This window comes from Anas acuta, chromosome 30 (assembly GCF_963932015.1).
Source record: "Anas acuta chromosome 30, bAnaAcu1.1, whole genome shotgun sequence".
Lineage (NCBI taxonomy): Eukaryota > Metazoa > Chordata > Aves > Anseriformes > Anatidae > Anas > Anas acuta.
Window position 1 is genome coordinate 248,919 of NC_089008.1, and position 18,854 is coordinate 267,772.

Below are 18,854 nucleotides of genomic sequence, written 5' to 3' on the forward strand. Positions count from 1 at the left end.
ATGTGGGGATAGGGCAACATGGGGAGATGTGGACAGGGGAATGTGGGGACAGGGGAATGCGGGGACAGAGATATGTGGGGACAGGGATATGTGGGGACAAGGGGGCCACTGGGACCTGTGGGATATGGGGACAGGGGGATATGGGGACAGGGGTACGTGGAGACAGTGGGATGTGGGGACAAGGAGGCCACTGGGACCTGCAAATAGGGGAATATGGGGACATGGGGATGTAGGGACAGGGGGACAGGGGGACATGGGGACAGGGGGACGGGGAGATGTGGGGACAGGGGGACGTGGGGACAAGGGGCCACCGGGACCTGGCAACTGGGGGACATGGAAACAAGGGAACACGTGACCACGGGGACACAGCCCCCAACCCCACAGCGCTTCCCCTTGGGCGACACCGCCCCCACCCCTCCCCCCCGCGGGACTACATCTCCCAGCACCCCCCGCGCCTCTCTCCCCGCCCCCCCCGCCCTCCCCGCCGCCGGTGACGTCACCCGCTTGGATTTTTTTCCCGCGAAAAGCGGCGGCCATGCAGCGGCGGATCACGTGAGCGGCGCCGGGACCCCCCCCTCCCCCCCCCCCCAAAAAAAAAAACGGGACCCCCCCACCCCCGGGGCTCCCCCCCCCGCCCGGTGCCGGCCGTGACCGCCCCCCCTTCCCCTCCCCCCCCCTTTCCAGGTCTTTCTTCGGCCCCCCCCGGGCTGCGGACGGCGGCGCCGCCCCGTGAGTGGGGGTCTGGGGGGGTGGGATTTGGGGTGGGGGGGGCAAAATGCTGGGGGGGGGTCGGGGGTGCTCCCCCCGCGCCCCTCCCCCCTCCATGAGCCCCCCCCGCCCCACCGCAGGGCTCCCGCCCAGCAGCAGGGGCAGGGCCCCCCCCGCGCCCCCTCCCCCTCCTCGGAGCCGTCGGCGGAGCCCCCCCGGGACCCCCCCCGGGACCCCCCCCAGGAGCCGGCATCGCTGGAACGAGGGGAACCCAATGGGCGGGGGCCGCCCTCCCCCGGGACCCCGGTCGGAGACCCCCCGGTAACCGCCGGTGACCCCCCCGGTGACCCTTGATGACCCCCGGTCCCAGTCCCTCCCAGTCCTACCCCAGTGCCTCCCAGTCTGGCCCCTGTTCTGCTCGGGCACCCCAGTACGTCCCAGTCCTGCCCCAGTAACCCCCAGTGACCTCATGCACCCCCCTCCCCCGCCCAGTCCCATACCAGTGTTCCCCAGTGCTATGCTGTTGGTCCCAGTCCCTCCCAGTATCCCCCAGTGACCCCCCAACCCCATCCCAGTGCACTCCTCAGTCCCTCCCAGTCCAGCCCGAGCCCTGCTCTGGCACCCCAGTATCTCCCAGTCCTCCCCCAGTAACCCTGCAGTCCCCCCATTACCACACCAGCCCCATCCCAGTACTCCTCACATCTTCCACTGTTAGTCCCAGTATCCCACCAGTGTCCTTCCAGTATCCTGCCCTGTGCCAGCCAGTGTGCCCCCAGTGTCTCCCTGGTTCCCCCCAGTATCCCCCCAGTATCCTCCCAACACGCCCCCAGTAACCCCCCAGCTCCTGCAGTATTCCCCAAGTGCCTCCCAGCATCCCCCCAGCTCGCCCAGTACCCTTCCAGCTCCCCCGGTATCCCCACAGTGCCGCCCCAGTATCCTCCCAGCATGTCCCCAGTGCCCCCCAGTACCCCCCCAGCTCCATCAGTATCTCCCAGTACCCTCTTCAGCACCTCCCAGTATCTCTACCAGTATCTCCCCCAGTGCCCTCCCAGTGTGCCCCCCCAGTATCCTCCCAGCATCCCCCCAGTACCCCCCCAGTGTCTCCCTCAGCACCTCCCAGCACTCCCCCAGTGCCTCCCAGTACCCCCCAGTTTCCCCAGCACCCCCCAGTATCCTCCCAGCATGCCCCCAGTGCCTCCCAGTACCCCCCCAGTTTCCCCCAGTATCCTCCCAGCATGTCCCAGTGCCCCCCCAGCTCACCCAGTACCCCCCAGCACCCTCCCAGCTCCCCCAGTACCCCCCCCCCCCAGTACCCCTCAGTGCCCCCTAACTGCCCCCTCCTCACAGGGTCCTGCACCCCCCCCACCCCCTGACTCCCCCCGGTGCCCCCCCACCCCGGGGGTCCCGGGGGACGAGGTCGGGCCCCCCCCTGCCAAGCGCTGCCGCCAGGCTCCCAGTGACCAGGACCGGGGACCTATGGCCGCCAGCAGGTGGGTGACAGCACAGTGGGGGGGGTGGGGGGCACCCATGGGTGCTGGGGGTCCCCACCGTGCCACCGCTGCCCCCCCACACCCTGTGGTGTCCCCGCAGCCCCCCGCCACTGGACCCGTCCCAGTACGACCCTGCCAGGAGTGGGTACCACCCGCTGCAGGACGCCTGCTGGGGGCATGGGCAAAGGTGAGGGGGGGGGGGGCAGAATTTGGGGAGGGTGGGGCTGGGATTTGGGGTGGGTGGGGAGGGGGATTAGGGGACATTGGGGTGATGGGGAAGGGGTAGAGGGGGTGATGGGGAGGTAATGGGGTGGGAGGGTGATGGGGGTGAGGGGGTGGGGGGGTTACAGGGAGATTGTGGGGTGGGGGGGGTATTAGGGAGTGGGGGGGTGAGGAGGGTGGGGAGATTGGGGGTGGGGGGGTGATGGGAGAGAGAGGGGTTAGGGGGGTGGGGTGGGTGATTGGGGGGCTTGGGGGAGGTGGGGGGGTGATGGGGTGGGGGCATGATGGGGGGTGGGATGGGTGACGGGGGGGTTGGGGGGACTGGGAGAGGCTGGGGGGGTGAAATGGGGGGTGGGGGGAAAATGGGATGGGTGATGGGGGGCCGGGGGGGTTGGGGGGATAGGATGGGTGATGGGGGGGTTGGAGAGGCTTGGGGTGGGGGAGGAAGGGGCTTTTTGAGCATGGGGGGGGGTCACAACCCAACTCCCCCCCCCCCCCATTTTTCAGTGTCCCCTACCTGGCGGTGGCTCGCACCTTCGAGCGCATCGAGGAAGCCTCAGCCCGGTGAGACCCCGAGCCTTTTTTTTTTATTATTTTGGAAAGAAAAGGCCTACAGCAACACGTAACCCCCCTCCCCTTCTCACTGACCCCCCCCTAAAGGCTGAAGATCATCGAGACCCTCAGCAATTTCCTGCGCTCGGTGCTGGCCCTGTCCCCGGGGGAGCTCCTGCCCTGCCTGCGCCTCTGCCTCAACCGCCCGGGGGCCCCCTCCGAGGGGCTGGAGCTGGGCATCGGCGAGAGCCTCCTGACCCGCGCCCTCGCCCAGGCCACCGGTACGGCCCCGAACTCACGGGGACACCCCCTTAACGCCCCCCCTTTCCCTTCGGATCCTGAGATTTTCTGGGGGGGGGGGTGACGTCCCCGCAGGCCGGCAGCTGGCGCAGATCCGCAGCGAGGCGCAGGACAAGGGGGACCTGGGGCTGGTGGCGGAGAGCAGCCGCTGCACCCAGCGCACCGTGGTGGCTCCCGCCCCGCTCAGTGCTGCTGGTGTGCTGGGCAAGCTGCGGGAGATGGCCACCATGTCGGGCAATGCCGTGAGTGCGAGGATAAAAAGGGTTTGGGGACGGGGGGGTCACCCGTTGCGTCCCTGTCCCCGGGGGTGCCAGCGGCGCTTTGGGTTTCGCAGTCGGCCAACAAGAAGATCGGCATCATCAAGGGGCTCTTCGTCGCCTGCCGGCACTCGGAGGCGCGCTACCTCGTCCGGTGAGGGTTAAGGGTTGGGGGGTTATAGCATGGGGGGGGTCGCAGCGTGTGGGGCTGCCCCATAGCGACCCCAGAGCTGTGCCCCGTCCCCCAGGTCGCTCAGCGGGAAGCTGCGCATCGGGCTGGCCGAGCAGTCGGTGCTCACCGCCCTGGCGCACGCCGTGGCGCTCACCCCCCCAGGGCAAGGTGAGGCTGGCTGCTGGGGACACCCCGAGGATGCTTGGTGGTGGTGGTGGTGACGGGGGGGACACCCAGGTGGTGACACCGTGGCTGTGTGTCCCCCAAATCTCAGGGTGGCCGCCGGCTGTGCTGGACGCCGGGCAGGGCATGGCCCCCGAGGCACGCAGGGCATGGCTGGAGGAGCAGAGCCGCATCCTCAAGCAGACCTTCTGGTGAGGTCCCCTGGGGGGCCCCCGCTTTGGTTCCCACCCCTCAGGGTCCCCATTTTGTCCCCATTTTGTCACTTCAATCCCCTTTCATCCCCCAGGGTCCCCTTTTGTCCTATTGGGAAGGGGTCTGGGACACGGGAAGAGGGAAGGGACACGGGGACAGGGAGGGGACACGGGGACAGGTAGGGGACACGGGGAGAGGGAAGGGACACAGGGACAAGGAGGGGACACCGGGGCTGTCCCCGCAGCGAGCTGCCTGACTACGCTGCCATCATCCCGGTGCTGCTGGAGCACGGGCTGGAGAAGCTGCCCCAGCACTGCGGCATCACCCCAGGTACTGCGGGGTGAGGGGAGGTCTGAGGGTCTTGGGATGGGGTTTTTGGGGGGGGTCCCGGCCTCATCCTGTCCCTTTCCCCCCCCAGGTGTCCCCCTGAAGCCCATGCTGGCCCAGCCTGCCCGTGGTGTAGGGGAGCTGCTGAAGCGCTTCGAGGAGGCAGCGTTCACCTGCGAGTATAAATATGACGGCGAGCGAGCCCAGGTAAGGCTTTGGGGGGTGTAGGGGGGGGTCCTTGGGGTGCTGCCCCCCCCTCATTCATCACCTCCATGCGTTGTGTTCCCCCCCACACCCCCAGATCCACGTCCTGGAGAGCGGGGCCGTCTTCATCTACAGCCGCAACCAGGAGAACACCACCGCCAAGTACCCCGACCTCGTGGACCGCATCCCCAAGGCAGGTGGGGGGGAGCTGGGGGGGTTTTGGGGGGCTCATTTGATGCTGAGCACCAGCCCCCCTTCCCCCCATTTCCCTTCCCCCAGGTGCTGAAGCCCGGCGTGCGCTCCTGCATCCTGGATGCGGAGGCCGTGGCGTGGGATCGGACCACGAGGCAGATCCAGCCCTTCCAGGTGCTGATGACGAGGAAGAGGAAGGTGAGAGCAGGGGGCAGGGACACGGGGAGACAGCGCCCAGCCTGTGCCGTGACACCCCCGTCCCCTTTCCCCCCCCAACAACGTGTCCCACCCCACCGCAGGACGTGGACGCCGCTGCCATCAAGGTGCAGGTCTGCCTCTACGCCTTCGACCTGCTCTACCTCAACGGGGAGGTGAGTGTGCGGCCCTGGAGGGGGGACATTAAGTCCCCTGGGGGGGGTGGTGGTGACGTTGTGCCTCCCGGGGGGGTGTCCCCGTGTCCCCCTGCAGCCCCTGGTGCGGCAGCCCCTGTCTGCGCGGCGCAAGCTCCTGCGGGAGTCCTTCGAGGAGGTGGAGGGCGAGTTCGTCTTCGCCACCTCCGCCGACACCCGCAGCGCCGAGGAGGTCTCGGAGTTCCTCGACAAGGCCATCAAGGGTGAGCGAGGCCACCGGGGGGGAGCGGGGTCGGTGTCGCGTCCCTGTTGTCCCCCCCCCTCTTCTCCGGGTGACGATGGCTGTGGGTGCCCCCAGCCTCCTGTGAGGGCCTCATGGTGAAGACCCTGGAGGTGGACGCCACCTACGAGATCGCCAAGCGGTCGCACAAGTGGTTGAAGGTGAGCGGTGGGGACCCCCTCGCGGTTTGTCCCTGTGTCTCCGAGCCCCCTTCCCCTCTCTCTTTCTTCCTCCAGCTGAAGAAGGACTACCTGGACGGGCTTGGGGACACGCTGGACCTGGTGGTCATCGGCGCCTACCTGGGCAAGGGCAAGCGTGCAGGCATCTACGGGGGCTTCCTGCTGGCCTGCTATGACGAGGAGAGCGAGGAGTACCAGAGCATCTGCAAGGTGACCCCTGGGGCCATCTGTGGGCTTGGGGACGTCGCCGGGGACCGTCCCGAACCTTTCCTTGTCCTCCCATGCAGATCGGCACCGGTTTCACAGAGGAGAGCCTGGAGAAGCACTACGGCTTCCTCAAGGTGGACTTGCTGGAGAAGCGGCGCCTCGGGGGCGAGCGCCGGGCTGGCTCCTGATGCTGTCCCTTGGTGTCACCCTCCAGGAGCACGTCCTGGCCCAGCCGCGTCCCTATTACCGCTGGGACAGCGGGGCGGCCCCCGACCGCTGGCTGGCGGCAGTGCAGGTCTGGGAGGTGAAGTGCGGGGACCTCTCCATCTCCCCCGTCTATAGGGCAGCCGTGGGGCTGGTGAGTGGGGCAGGAGGACACGGTGGGGGCGGAGGGGGCCCTGTGTTCGGCCCTGGTGGCATCTCAGCCCTGTTGGGTGTCCCCAAGGTGGACGAGGAGAAGGGCATCTCGCTGCGCTTCCCCCGGTTCCTTCGCGTGAGGGAGGACAAGAAGCCCGAGGAGGCCACCAGCAGCACCCAGGTGCTGGGGAGGGGATGGGGAGGGAGCCTGGGGTGTCCCCGTGGTGTGTGTGTGTGTGTGTGTGGGAGGTGGGGGGGGACACAAGAAAGCGGGGTGTCACCACCTCCTCTCCCTGTCCTGCAGGTGGCTGAGCTGTACAAGAAGCAGCAGCAGATCCAGAACCAGCAGCAGGCAGAGAAAGGGGAGGACGAGGAGTTTTACTGAGATACCACGGACCCTGTAGGGACCCCCCCAGAGCCCCCCTACTGTGGGGGGCACGGGGTGGGGACACTGGGGCCTGACCTTGTCCCTGAGGGCTACCCTGGGGATGGGGACACTGGGACTTGGTGTCACTCCAGGCAGGGCCAGGTCCCTGCCCCCTTAGCCCCCCCCTCCCCCAAACCCTCCCTGCCTTCCCCTTTCGGGGGTCCCTGCATGCTTCCCATCAGGGACAAAGATGCACAGATGTGGTCACCCTTTATCCCTGGGGTCCCCCTGCCCCTCTCTTCCATAACAGGGACCCTAGGATTCCCCCCCCCAATCTATGGGGTCCCAGGGCTCCCCCTCTATCCCTCGGGTACCCCCTGCCTTCCCCTTCCCCATAGTAGGGACCCCCCATATGTAGCCCTTCTTCCCTGGGGTCCCCACAACTCTCCCCTCCAGCCTGGGGTCCCTAGGGCCTGATCCTGCCCAGGCTACCTGTCTGCCCCCACCTCGTGTCCTCGTATACCTCCCTGCTGGGACAGGGATGCTGGAACACGGCCATCCTCCGTCCCTGGTGTCCCCACAGCCCTCTCCTCCAGCAAGGGGACCCCAGGGCATGCCCCTGCCCCATCCCCGTGTGCTTCTCCCCCACTGCAGTGGCTGGGGGGGGCGGGCTGTGGTCCAGCCTTGTCCCCAGGGTCCCCAGGTGCCTCCCTTCCAGTACCAGGGTCCCCACGTGCCTCTCGTGGACAGCGTCCCCTCACCCATCCCCTCTGCTACCATGTCCCTAAGGAGCTGCCCCTAATAAAGCCAGAGGCTGTTTTTTTACTACCTCCTTTATTTACTGCTGGTTCCTGGGGCTGGGGGGGGGGTAACAAAGGGGGGGGGTTGGCATGGGGCTGTGCTGCTTCTCACCACCCTATAACCCCTTCCTCCTCCCCTCCTAGTTGTGCTGCCCCCTATTCACCCCCTGCCCCAAGACTCCTGCCTACCTGGCACTGCCCTGTGCCCCCCCCCCGCCCCATATCCCTTTTGCCTCTTCCCCATGCCTCTCCCTCGTTTTCCTGGTCGCCTCCAGAACCCTCAATAACTCCTGAAATCCTCCCCAGGTGCTCTCACCCCTTGTGTCTCCCCCCAGCAGCCTCCATGCAGGGCTTTTTGGGGGGTGGGGGGGAGAGAGTGGTTTTTTATTTTTATTTTTATTTTATTTTATTTTATTTTATTTTATTTATTTTATTTTATTTTATTTTAATTTTATTTCTGAGGTTTTCCCAGGTGCTGGAGCAGGGCCACCACCACCGCCCTATAGTCACCAGCAGTCACCCCACCAGCAGAGTTTAGGGTGGGAGGTCCAGTTCCATGCGTGGCTCCAAGGCTGGTGCCGCCGACACAGTTTTGGGTTTCTTGATCATGGGAAGGTCTGCGTGGCACCGAGCCTGACGAGGAGCACTTTTCTTTGAGGGGACAGAAAGGGTTTTTGCCCAGTGGTTAGCAGGGCTGCTTCATAGGGTTTTAAACTAGGTTTGAAGTGGGAAAAGGACAAAACAAGGCTCAGGGCAAAAAGAGTTGTGATTCTGGACTTCAGGAGAGCAAACTTGGGCCTCTTAGGGGATCAGTGTGGAAGAATCCCGTGGGTTATGGACCTGGAAGGAAGGGAGGGTCTGAGCTGGTCCCTAAAAGTCACAGAAACATCCACGCTGAGGGTGGTCCCAGCCCCTTGGCCACCCAGAACAAGGAGCCTGCATGAGTGGGGTGCCACGAGCACACCCCAGGGTGGTGGTGGGCAGGGATTTGTCACGGCCGTTGTCACCCCCATCCTCCATGGGGCTTGCCCAAGAGAAATCCTCTCCCCTTTGCCTCTTTTGCCCCCCATCTGGGGGCTCTTGAACCCCAAGCATCCCTTTACCCACAGCAGCCTGTGAGCACTGCAGGATAATTTCCTGCTCCAGGCATGTGGAATAATTCAGGTGACATTGAAACTAAAGCTTTGTCCAGATATTAAAAAAAGTTTTAGCACTGAGGAAAATCCAAGGGTGAGACCCGGCAGATATGCAAGAAATCTTTTAGTGATATTCCCCTTGGCAACATAACCTGGAGCCTTACATATTGGCAGCACCAGGGGCGCTGGGCGTCCTGAGTAAGCAGCACGGACAGTGGAGCGAAGACCCCGTGTGCAGGCTCTGTGCTATCACTGCAGCGATGGGAAACCTGGTGATACCATGGAATTGGTGGGCTGATAACCAAATCGTGTCCTCTGGGTGAGCTTTGCTCATTATACTCTCGTTACAATGTCAAAACACACCTCCACTCCAAAGGCTACCCACCTCCAGAGTGCGACCACTGAGCATGCGCTCTGGATTTCTCTAAGCCTAGGCCTTTAAACATGAAAAAGGATTAATACCAATTTATAAATTTATACCAATTTCTAAGTTTATACGGATTTATACAAGGGTACATTTGACCAGAGTCACTCATGCTCCACCTAAAGGTAGGAAAATAGTATAGAAATGGCTCGAGAGAAAAAAAATGTTAGGGAAAATACCATCAAGTTGGAAGGACATCACTGGCTTCTGGCATCAGTCAACAGGTTCAACCTCTCTTCCCCCCCAGCAGGGATGCCTACTGAGTGAGATTCAAACCCTTGCGTATAATGAGTGCTTCCCCAGGAAACCTAACATTGTCTATAGAGTTGTTTCATAAGTTGACTTGTATGTAGTAGGTTGCATTGGTCATATTCTTGGTATCTGCATGTGCTTGGCATACAGCCTTCTTATCACCAGGAATCCAAAAGAATCTGTCCTCCTGTTGCTTCAGTAAACTATGGCAGTCATTAATCTACTAGCCTGAAGGTGTGCCATGCTATCTGTGCTCATGATAATTCAATATATTGAATGTGACTGGACTCAGTGCTGAACTGGGTCCAGCCCAGCCGGCCGCCCCCAGCCCCTGTGATACCTGAGGACAAGATGTAACACAAGGGGGTTTAGGGCCTACCAAACTTCTTTACCATTTAACATAACAAGTTACTACAGAAACCAACCAGAGAAGTGTTACTGGACCTGGTGCTCACCAATGAAGACAAACTCATTAAAGAGCTTAAGACTGGAGGCAGTCTGGGCTGCAATGACCATGCCCTGGTTGAATTTCTGATCTTGGGCCTGGCAAAGAGCAAAGCCAGGACCCTCAACTTTAGAAGAGAGAAATTCCATCTGTTAAAGAACCAGTGGATGAGATCCCCTGGGATGGAGGAAATGATCAGAGCTTGCAAATTTTTAAGGACGCTTGTCTTAAAGCAAAAGAACTCCCCATCTGGAAGAAATCAAGCAGGGAAGGCAGGAAACAGGCATGGCTGAGCAAGGACCTGCTGGTCAAAGTGAGGTGCAAGAAGGAGATGCAAAGGCAGTGGAAGCAGGGACACATGGCCTGGGAAGAGTCCAGGAATGCTGTCTGGATGTACAGGGATGGGATCAGGAAAGGTACAGATAGAACTGAGCTCGGCAAGGGGTGCAAAAAATAGCAAGAAGGGTTTCTATAGGTACATTGCTCAGAAAAAAAAGAAAAAAAAGTGTGCCCCCTCTGATAAATGTGAAGGGTGAACTGGTGGTGTGGTTTAAACCGGCCAGCAGCTCAGTACCACACAGCCTTTCACTCACCCTCCGTCTCCGGAATGGGGGAGAGAAATGAGACAATGAAGCCTGTGGGTTGAGATAAAGACACTTTATTATGACAGGAAAATAATGATAATGATAATAATAACAATAATAGTACTACTACTAATAATGTGTACAAAACAAGCAATGCCCAATGCAATTGCTCACCACCTGCTGACCGATGCCCAGCCTATCCCTGAGCACCCGCTCCCCCCACCCCAGCCAGCCCCCCATATTAATTGTTTAGCATGACTTTGGTATGGAATACCCCTTTGGCCACTTTGGGTCAGCTGTCCTGGGTCTGCTAGGGTCTCCAGCAGTGACTTACCAAGGGTGAAGCATTCTGGCCCATCACCATGGTTGGCAGTGATAAGGCTTCATTCAAGGCTGTGTGCTGTAGTGTTCTTCAAGGCAAGCTGTGGTTGTGTGGACAAAGGGAGAATATAGTTTGGCAGGTGGGAAACTCGTTGATAAGGGAGTCAAAACCCAGATCAGGAGTCCCCAAGGGGACCAGTACTGGGCCCATGGTTGATGTCTGCTGATGGTCCCGGCTTCTCTCCTGGGCCCCTGGGTGCGTATGACCTCAAAACATTTGAAACTGGTGAATTCCCCTCTCCAAAGACAAAAAGGGGCTCCAGAGAGCCCCTGCTCCTGCACCCCAAGGTGTTTGGACACAGAAGGTCTCCAATTCTATGTCTGTGCTGGGAAGGAGTGTGGTGAGGAAGAGGAGGGGAGGTGGGGATGGGTTCCCTGCTGTAGGCGTTGGCTGCTCTGAATACCGATGGTCAAAGCTGGGGTGACATGGGGGCACAGCTCATGTGGGGAATAGAAATGTGGGGTAGCTGGGGCAGCCCCTCACCTGCACCCTCAGCACCCAGAAAACACCAGCAGACAGCCAGGGTCCTTACCAGCCTGGAGAAGAAGCCCCCAAGCAGGACATGGGATGGGACCTGTCCCTTTCCTGGCTGTTGGAGATGGGACACTGTTCTTATCCTGCCTTTGTTTATGCCATTGGGGTTTGATGATGAAATGTGCTGGTGACATGAGGCACGGGGGCTCCACAGGATTGGGAACTTGGGGAGTGGTGGACATGGGGGCTGCAGGGCAGGGATGATCACAGGCAACCGGTGGGAGGCAGAATAGGGATGGTACCAGCAGCCCCACACAGTGGGGATGGAGATACTCTACTGCAGCACCTCCTGCAGAGATGATGCTCTTCTGGAGAGCCCTGCCACACTTGCAGGCTTCACAGAGACGGAGCCACCACAGATCCAGAGGCTGTGCTGACCTGTAGGGCTGTGCTGCACATTGCAGGAAGCTCAGGCTGGGCTGGGGCTTTCTGTCCTGCCACCCTGGTGGCACTGGACATCATGTCAACAGGCTACCAGAAGCCACATGGTGGCTTTTCACTCTGCTCCTTGCAGGTGGGAACAGGCTTCACCTTGCCAAAGGGAAAAACCTCTCTGAAGCACTGAAAAACTCACGGGTTAAGCTAAGAATGGGGTGATCTCCCACCAGTTACTCGCATGGGCAAAACAGATGCAGCTTGGCTAAGATTGCTGTGATTTATTGCGAATGAATGACAGTGGAGAGCAGTGGGAACTAAAAGCAAACAACACCTTCCCCAGTCATCCATCTCATTCTGCCTCCTCCCCGCAAGGATGCACAGGGATGGGGGAATGGGGGCTGCAGTCAGTCCGTAACGCTTCGTCTCCACCACTCCTCCACACTCACTCCCTGCCCCTGCCCCAACAGGGGGTCCCTCCTCTGGAATGCTGTCCTTCCAACCTGATCTTTAAGATCTGTTCTAACATGGGTCGCCCACAGGCAGCAGCACCCCCCAACACCCCTGCTCCTGCGTGGGCTTTTTTTTGCTTTTTTTTTTTTTTTTGTTGTTGTTTGTTTGCTTGCTTGCTTTTTCTGAGGAGGAATTCTTTTATTTTTTTATTTTTTTTTCATTTTGTGTTTGTTTTCTGATGTCACAGCCAGTGACCACATGAGATTTAAAGAAGGGAGGGAAAGGGTGAGGGAAGGGAAGCCAAGCCGAAATCCCCTTTTTGTCCCAGTGGCTGCTGGCTCAGGGAGGGGTGGTGGAGCAGGGTGCTGGGTAAGCGGAGGGGAGGAGCTCGGCTGAAGCACAAAACCAAGGCCCCCTTCCAGGAAACCATGACGTGCTTTCTGTTAGCCTGAGCTCCACTGCAGCAGGCTCCACCTGACACTTCGTCCTCCGGTGTGTATTTATTTACACATTGGCCTGGAAGCATCATTTTGCAAAAGCCAGCCCCTCTCGCCCTTGTGTTTCTCCTGTGGTGCCTGACTTCTGGGAAGGAAGCACTGGAGATCAGCGTGCGCCTCCACCCACGGGCAGAGTGGTGGGGAGTGGGAGGATGAGACATGCCAGAGGTAATTTTGTGCAGGCATTTCCCTACAGTGCAAGGGGCAAAGTTGAAACGGTGCCTAGGGGCTGCAGGGGTGGCACAAATAGATGTCCCCTGCTGACAAGGGTCACTCCTCCTGGCACGGGCTGAGCAACAGAACCGCAGCTGCTGTCCGTCAGCTTTTAGGCTGTCCCCAGACATCCCAAACAGAGCTGGGATGGCTGCCTGAGCTAGGAAAAAAGCACGGGGCAGAGCAGAGGGAGGGCATGGTGGCAGGGGGGTATCACTGCATCTTGCTGTGATGCTCTGTAGGCATCCTTATCCACACGCTAAGCATCTCTGCAAGGAGGACATATGCAGCGTACAAGGGTTGGAGCATTGTTTATTAGTTATCACCCATAAGCATGAGATAGCACTCTACAAGCTGCTGTTAGCTTATTGGCAAAGTCATTGAAGCTGTAGGACAGTTAAGAGCAACCGGGCTGCTGGTGGTGCCATCTCCCACCAGATTTATCATCAACCACCACCTGTGATCACCAAAGAGGCAGCACAGTGAGATCTCTACCTTCATCCTTGATGAAAATCTCACGAGGGAAGCTTTTGACAGCAAAGGTGTCTTCACTCACATGTCTTAGGAATAGGGTGGGGGATCTATATCGTCTACCTGGACTTTCAGGATCGCTTTTGCACTGTTGGACATCCTGGCTCTGACACGAATATTCCCCGAGGAGACCTCCAGGGTTTCATGGTCTGACGCTAGTGTAGCTCTCTGGAAGAGTGTGGAACTGCCGTAAGATTTTCTTTCCATCATACGGGAGAAGACTTCATGGAGTCTTACCATGTGGTTCTCTGTTTTGAAGAGCTCCAGAGCGAACTCGATGCTGTAAAGGGCGTAGTCGAAGGGGTTGGAGAACATGATGGCCAGTGAGAAAGAGCTGGCCTTGCAGACCAGGACACCCACACTCCCACGCAGGCTGTATGACGTCTTTGCAAAAGTGCATACTCCTACGGACTGTGGGCCGATTTCAAAGGGGGGAACGATCTGGATGTTGCCACTGACGCAGTAACTCCTGCAGGAAGAGAAGGACCAGAACAAAAGGAGATGTTGATGTGCTGGAGAGAGTCCCATGGAGGGCCACAAAACCAGCAAGGGAGAGGCTGAGGGGGCTGGGACAATTTACCAAGGAGAAGACAAAAGGCTCAAGGGGATCTTGCCAATGTATGTAAATACCTGCAGGGAGCGTGCAATGAAGACAGAGCAGACTTTTTTCAGAGGTGCCCAGGGACAGAACAAGAGGTAATGGGCACAAAATAAAACACAGGAGGTTCCCTCTGAACATCAGGAAACGTCTTTACCATGAGGGTGACTGAGGACTCACACAGGCTGTCCGGAGATGTGGTGGAGATATCCACTTTTTTATATATTTTGCCTGTCTTTGGAGATACTCAAAATCCCTCTAGACATGGTCCTGGGTAAGTGACCAAAGGAATTCCAGAGGTCCCTGCCAACCTCAAGCAGTCTGTGGTCCTGTGAACCTCTGGCCTTTGCTTTTCTGCCCCAGACTGTGGCGTTATAGATACCTCTCCCTTGTCTCTCCAGAATACACCGAATGACACTTGTCCCAGCAGAAATTCCCCTGATGGCACCCTTCTTCTGTTTCTTAACACCTTTACATTCTTAAGGCATTTGGTCATGCTGTTAATAACTGCCCCTGCCCTCTGTGAAAACCTCAGTAGACCTCAAAGTGCACAAACTAAGCCTTAATGGGAAGGGAATAGGAAAAGAGAGTGGCAAAAGGCAGTGGTAGCACAGCATAAATATGTACTGGTTTCTGCTGGTTCCCCCAATCTGGAAGAGATGAGAGCTCATCCTGATGGCCTCAGGTCATCTGGGCAAGGTAGATAAGGAAAGGAAGTCCTCCAAAGGTGGATAAGGAAAGGCTTTCTCAAAGCGCATGCATCTGAGTAGTGCAACTGGTGTATACGGAGGAGGTGTCCAGCAGGAGCTAGATGAACTTGCAGGAGAGAGCTCTGGCACCAGGCACTGAGCTTGCCCCCATTGTTTTCCTAACACCCAAGGCATTTTAAGGAGATCCCTCAGGGGAGGCTGGCGGAAAGCAGTTGGGGAGCAGGGGATGCACACCTGAAGTCCTCCAGTGTCACGTTTTTGGTGTTGTTGATGATCTCCACGCCCACACTGCGGCAGACTTCTGTATTTCCCATCAGGCTTTCCAGGTTGGGCTGCACTTTAGGATAGTTACTCTTCTCCTCCTTCTTGTCTGCCATCTTCCCTCTGATTGTGCTGCAGGAGAACTGCAGGGCTGTGGAGCAGCGGAGGCTCTGAACTAAGGCAGAAGTGAAACAAGAGAATGGGCAGGGCCACCTCCTGCTATGGGAGCTGAGAGCATAGCTCCTCCCCAGTGTCTGCAAGGCTTCTCAGGGCTGATAAAGGGCAGCTCCTGTGAACGGAAATTGTGGGTGGTTTCGAGCAGAGGGCTGTGAATCTCTCCTCCATCCTTATCCCTGGTTCTGGAAGCATTTAGCCCTAGAGACTTGCCAGGTGTCCATGGCCAAAGTCCCTCTCCTTGTCAAGCCCTGCTGCTGATGCTCAGAAAACAACATGTGCACATCAAAAACAACCTCCCACATCCTGCCTGAGAGCAGCAGGAAGCTTGTGCGGGACGAAGTCAGATAGAGCTGCTCAAAACACGGTCAGGAAATACCCGAGCTTGAAACAGCTGCATGTGCAAACGCCATAAACATCAGTCCTGGTTTTCCTGTTCTCTTCTTGGTGATCAGAAGTATCCGGAGAGATGGTTTCACATGTTAACGAGTGTATTTATGTGTAAAAATAGCAGTGCTTCAAGTCAGAGGGGTGCTTGCTTTGCAAAAATCGCCAAGCACCTGATTCTGCAGAATTATATAATTACTTAATGAAAAGGCCTTCACGTGGATTCTGACTCTGTGTGCTTACTGGCCAGGTGCACTGGGCACAAACCTATGAATAATGCCTGCATGTCCAGCTATATGTCACACACTTCATCTGTCCTTATTGTCTCTCCCAATGTTGTTTGTCCTTGTTGTTTGTCAGGCCACTGTCCTGACAAGCAGCTGAACCCAGCTACAGCCGGGAAACTGAACCACATTATTTATATGTGCAGCAAAGTCAACTGCCACATGATTTATTGCTAAACAGCATGGTTTATTTGCAATGCAATGATTTATTTGCACTGCAATGCAGCATGAAATGTATTCAAAGTAATACAATGCAATTTATGGCAGGTTAGCTGAGTGCTGCTGATCTATCTTCATAGGAACAAGGGCATTCTTCAGTGAGCAGGACTTTTAATTCAAGATCCTTCCAAACACTGCTCTGTCTGTCATGCAAGCCCTTAGCCTTGACATCCCAAGTGCATAAGAGCATGGCTTCTGCTAAGGCTTCCTCCTTCACTGGGAAATGCATAAAACAGTTCCAGAGGAGCTGTATGCCAGAACTGATGAGCAAGCACTCACCACAGAGCACATCCCATGGCAGAGCGTGGTCACAGCAGGGCTGGAAATACTGGCCATGAACCACCTAGGGTGCCATGCCACCCTAGAGCAATGCACAGGAACCTGAAGCAGAAGTTTCCTGGTGAAACCCTCTCCCATCCTTCACACCAAAGAGTCAGGCTTCTTCTGTCCTGGTGCCATGGAGACAAGGTGTTGCTCCGTGTCATCGGTTTGCCGATTCTTGGTTTTCCACCAGGGCTTTCATGTTTGCCTAGGCAGTATTGGATGCAGTGGCAGTCACATGGACTTTATGTACGGTGACCTCCAGGTTTCCCTGGCGTTTGCTCAAGTTGGCTTTATGGAAAGATGCAGAGTTACAGGAGATGAAGGTGGGACTTGGCGAACAGGCAGGTCCCCGTGGAGCCTGGGGTTATACTGGGGTGAGTGGGGGTGGACAGGCCTCCTCCACCCACAGCAGGAACCCCTGTAGGAAGACAATGAGAGGGGATGGGGAGTTTGGTTAGAACAGCGGAGGGAATTGGCACGGCTGAGCACTGGGGTACAAAAGTGAATTACTTTGGGGTGATTTCTTCTATTAAATGATGGCTGGGCTGGAATGGGCAGAGAAATCATGGAGGAGGGAAGGATGGTGGATGAAGGATGAAGGATGACCCAGTGGGTGCTGGATCACATCTGTAGTGGAGTTGATTATCTTGATGCCTACACACCTCAAGACATCCAGGGCTGTCACCAGGTGCTCGATGTTTCTCTCTGTAGGAAGGGGGTTAGTGTGGCAGTGGGACTGGGACCAGCCCGTGTGGGCTCACCTTCCTTAGGAGAGCTGGAGGGAGGAGGAACACCCAAGAAGGGACAAAGGAACCTCCTCTGCACCATTCACAGCAGCTCAGGGCCACGCTCTTGGCTTTCTCTCCAGGTTGCCACATGTCCTGCATCCCTTGCTGCTGAGCCTGGGTCTGGGCACGTTCCAGGACTGGACACCCGCCAGGGCGTGAGTGCAGGCAGCTCATGGGTGTCCCTCAGTAAGGTGTCAGAAGATAACCATGAGCTCTTCCCTCAACAAGCTTGAGGCGGTGACTGACAGCTGCCAGTCATCCTCAGAGTGGATGCGAGTGTGGCCAGCGTGAGAGGGAATGTGCAGCTCCCACGTTTCCATCAGCTCAGGTCAGCTGGAGCCAGGCCAGAGCAAACAGCAGCCGTGTTAGAAAGAGCTTCAGGCGCCGCTTTCTGGGCGCCGAGCCAAACCTCAGAGTGCTTCTGAGGGTAGAAATTTTCTCAAGTGCCTTTGGTTTCCATTTGACTTCGGGGAAATGAAAAACAGCCCCGAGTCTGTGCTGTGACAGGAAATCAAATAGCAGTGGGGCCATTTCAAACACAAACGGCCTAGGGCTCCTTGCAACCCCCTCATGTCTTTTACCTGTTAGCTCACCCCGAGGCAGAGCTTTCCTTTCCTTACCCCTTGGTCCAGAAGGAAAGCAAGGGAGAAAGCAAGGGAGGGTGAGGCGAACCTTTCAGTCTCGATGCCGAATTTGCATAGAGCACAAACCAGACCAAATAACTGGATGCTGATGCACAGGGGCCAATGGCATGAGGTTCAACGTGCCCAAGTGCTGGGTCCTGCACTTTGGTCACAACAACCCCATGCAACACTACAGGTTTTGGGGCAGAGTGGCTGGAAAGCTGTGCCGAGGAAAAGGATCTGGGGGTGTTGGTCGATGCTCACCTGAAAATGAGCCAGCAGTGTGCCCAGCTGGCCAAAAAGGTCAACAGCATCCTGGCTTGTATCAGGAATAGTGGCCAGCAGGACCAGGGAGGTGATGAACCATCTCTGGTGAGGCCTCACCTCAAGTACCATGTTCAGCTTTGGGCCGCTCACTACAAGAAGGACATCGAGGCCCTGAGATGTGTCCAAATAAAGGCTGAAATGCTGGTGAAGGGTCTGGAACACAAGTCTTATGAGTGGCTGAGAGAACTGGGGTTGTTGAGTCTGGAGGAGAGAGGAGAGACTTTATTGCCCTTTATAACTACCTGAAAGGAAGGTGTGGGTGCTGGGGATCGGCCTCTTCTTGCAGATAACTAGCAATAGGAAACAAGAGGGAATGGCCTCAAGTTGCACCAGGGGAGGTTCAGGTTGGACCCAACTGGCCACACTGAAGGGTTGCAGAATCACGGAATATTTAATGTTGGGAAGTCTGGAGATCTTCCTCTGGAGATCATAGAAGCATAGAATATCCTGAGTTGGAAGGGACCCTTAAGGATCATCAAGTCCAACTCTTGACACTGCACAGGTCTACCCAAAAGTTCAGACGATGTGACTAAGTGCACAGTCCAATCTCTTCTTAAATTCAGACAGGCTCGGTGCAGTGACCACTTCCCTGGGGAGCCTGTTTCAGTGTGCAACCACCCTCTCTGTGAAGAACCCCCTCCTGATGTCAAGCCTAAATTTCCCCTGCCTCAGCTTAACCCCGTTCCCACGGTCCTGTCACTGGTGTTAATGGAGAAAAGGTCTCCTGCCTCTCGACACCCACTTACGAGGAAGTTGTAGACTGTGATGAGGTCTCCCCTCAGCTTCCTCTTCTCCAGGCTGAACAGGCCCAGTGCCGTCAGCCGTTCCTCATACGTCTTCCCCTCCAGGCCTTTCACCATCTTCGTAGCCCTCCTCTGGACACTCTCCAACAGTTTCATGTCCTTTTTCTACTGTGGTGCCCAGAACTGCACACAGTACTCGAGGTGAGGCCGCACCAGCGCAGAGTAGAGCGGGACAATCACCTCCCTTGACC

At 57.6% G+C, this 18,854-nt stretch overlaps 2 protein-coding genes across 2 annotated transcripts; one reads left to right on the forward strand and one right to left on the reverse strand.

Annotated features, from left to right (window-relative positions):
• Positions 1–469: 469 nt before the first annotated feature.
• On the forward strand, positions 470–7,367 carry LIG1 (DNA ligase 1). The gene is made up of 23 exons (XM_068663781.1): positions 470–552; positions 685–729; positions 849–1,029; positions 2,056–2,198; positions 2,299–2,385; positions 2,928–2,984; positions 3,081–3,253; positions 3,348–3,514; positions 3,607–3,683; positions 3,778–3,869; positions 3,976–4,075; positions 4,321–4,406; positions 4,495–4,610; positions 4,705–4,800; positions 4,887–4,997; positions 5,099–5,170; positions 5,268–5,412; positions 5,508–5,590; positions 5,666–5,818; positions 5,896–5,949; positions 6,030–6,173; positions 6,261–6,353; positions 6,477–7,367. The coding sequence occupies exons 1-23, from the start codon at positions 536–538 to the stop codon at positions 6,555–6,557; spliced, it is 2,373 nt and encodes a 790-aa protein (XP_068519882.1). The 5' UTR covers positions 470–535; the 3' UTR covers positions 6,558–7,367.
• A 5,559-nt stretch (positions 7,368–12,926) lies between these two features.
• Positions 12,927–15,765, reverse strand: LOC137846128 (DELTA-thalatoxin-Avl1a-like). The gene is made up of 2 exons (XM_068663849.1): positions 14,708–15,765; positions 12,927–13,634 (listed from the first exon to the last, which is right to left on the reverse strand). Exons 1-2 carry the CDS (start codon positions 14,848–14,850, stop codon positions 13,196–13,198), a joined length of 582 nt encoding a protein of 193 aa, XP_068519950.1. The 5' UTR covers positions 14,851–15,765; the 3' UTR covers positions 12,927–13,195.
• Positions 15,766–18,854: the final 3,089 nt, after the last annotated feature.

What these genes read in the sequence shown, in the direction of transcription:
- LIG1 (XM_068663781.1), top strand. An exon ending in TGCTGGGGGCATGGGCAAAG is followed by an intron (nt 2,386 to 2,927) that starts GTGAGGGGGGGG and finishes CCCATTTTTCAG; the next exon opens with TGTCCCCTACCTGGCGGTGG. An exon ending in ATAGGGCAGCCGTGGGGCTG is followed by an intron (nt 6,174 to 6,260) that starts GTGAGTGGGGCA and finishes GGTGTCCCCAAG; the next exon opens with GTGGACGAGGAGAAGGGCAT.
- LOC137846128 (XM_068663849.1), bottom strand. Translation starts at nt 14,850, where the DNA reads ATGGCAGACAAGAAGGAGGAGAAGAGTAACTATCCTAAAGTGCAGCCC. An exon ending in GTGACACTGGAGGACTTCAG is followed by an intron (nt 13,635 to 14,707) that starts GTGTGCATCCCC and finishes CTCTTCCTGCAG; the next exon opens with GAGTTACTGCGTCAGTGGCA.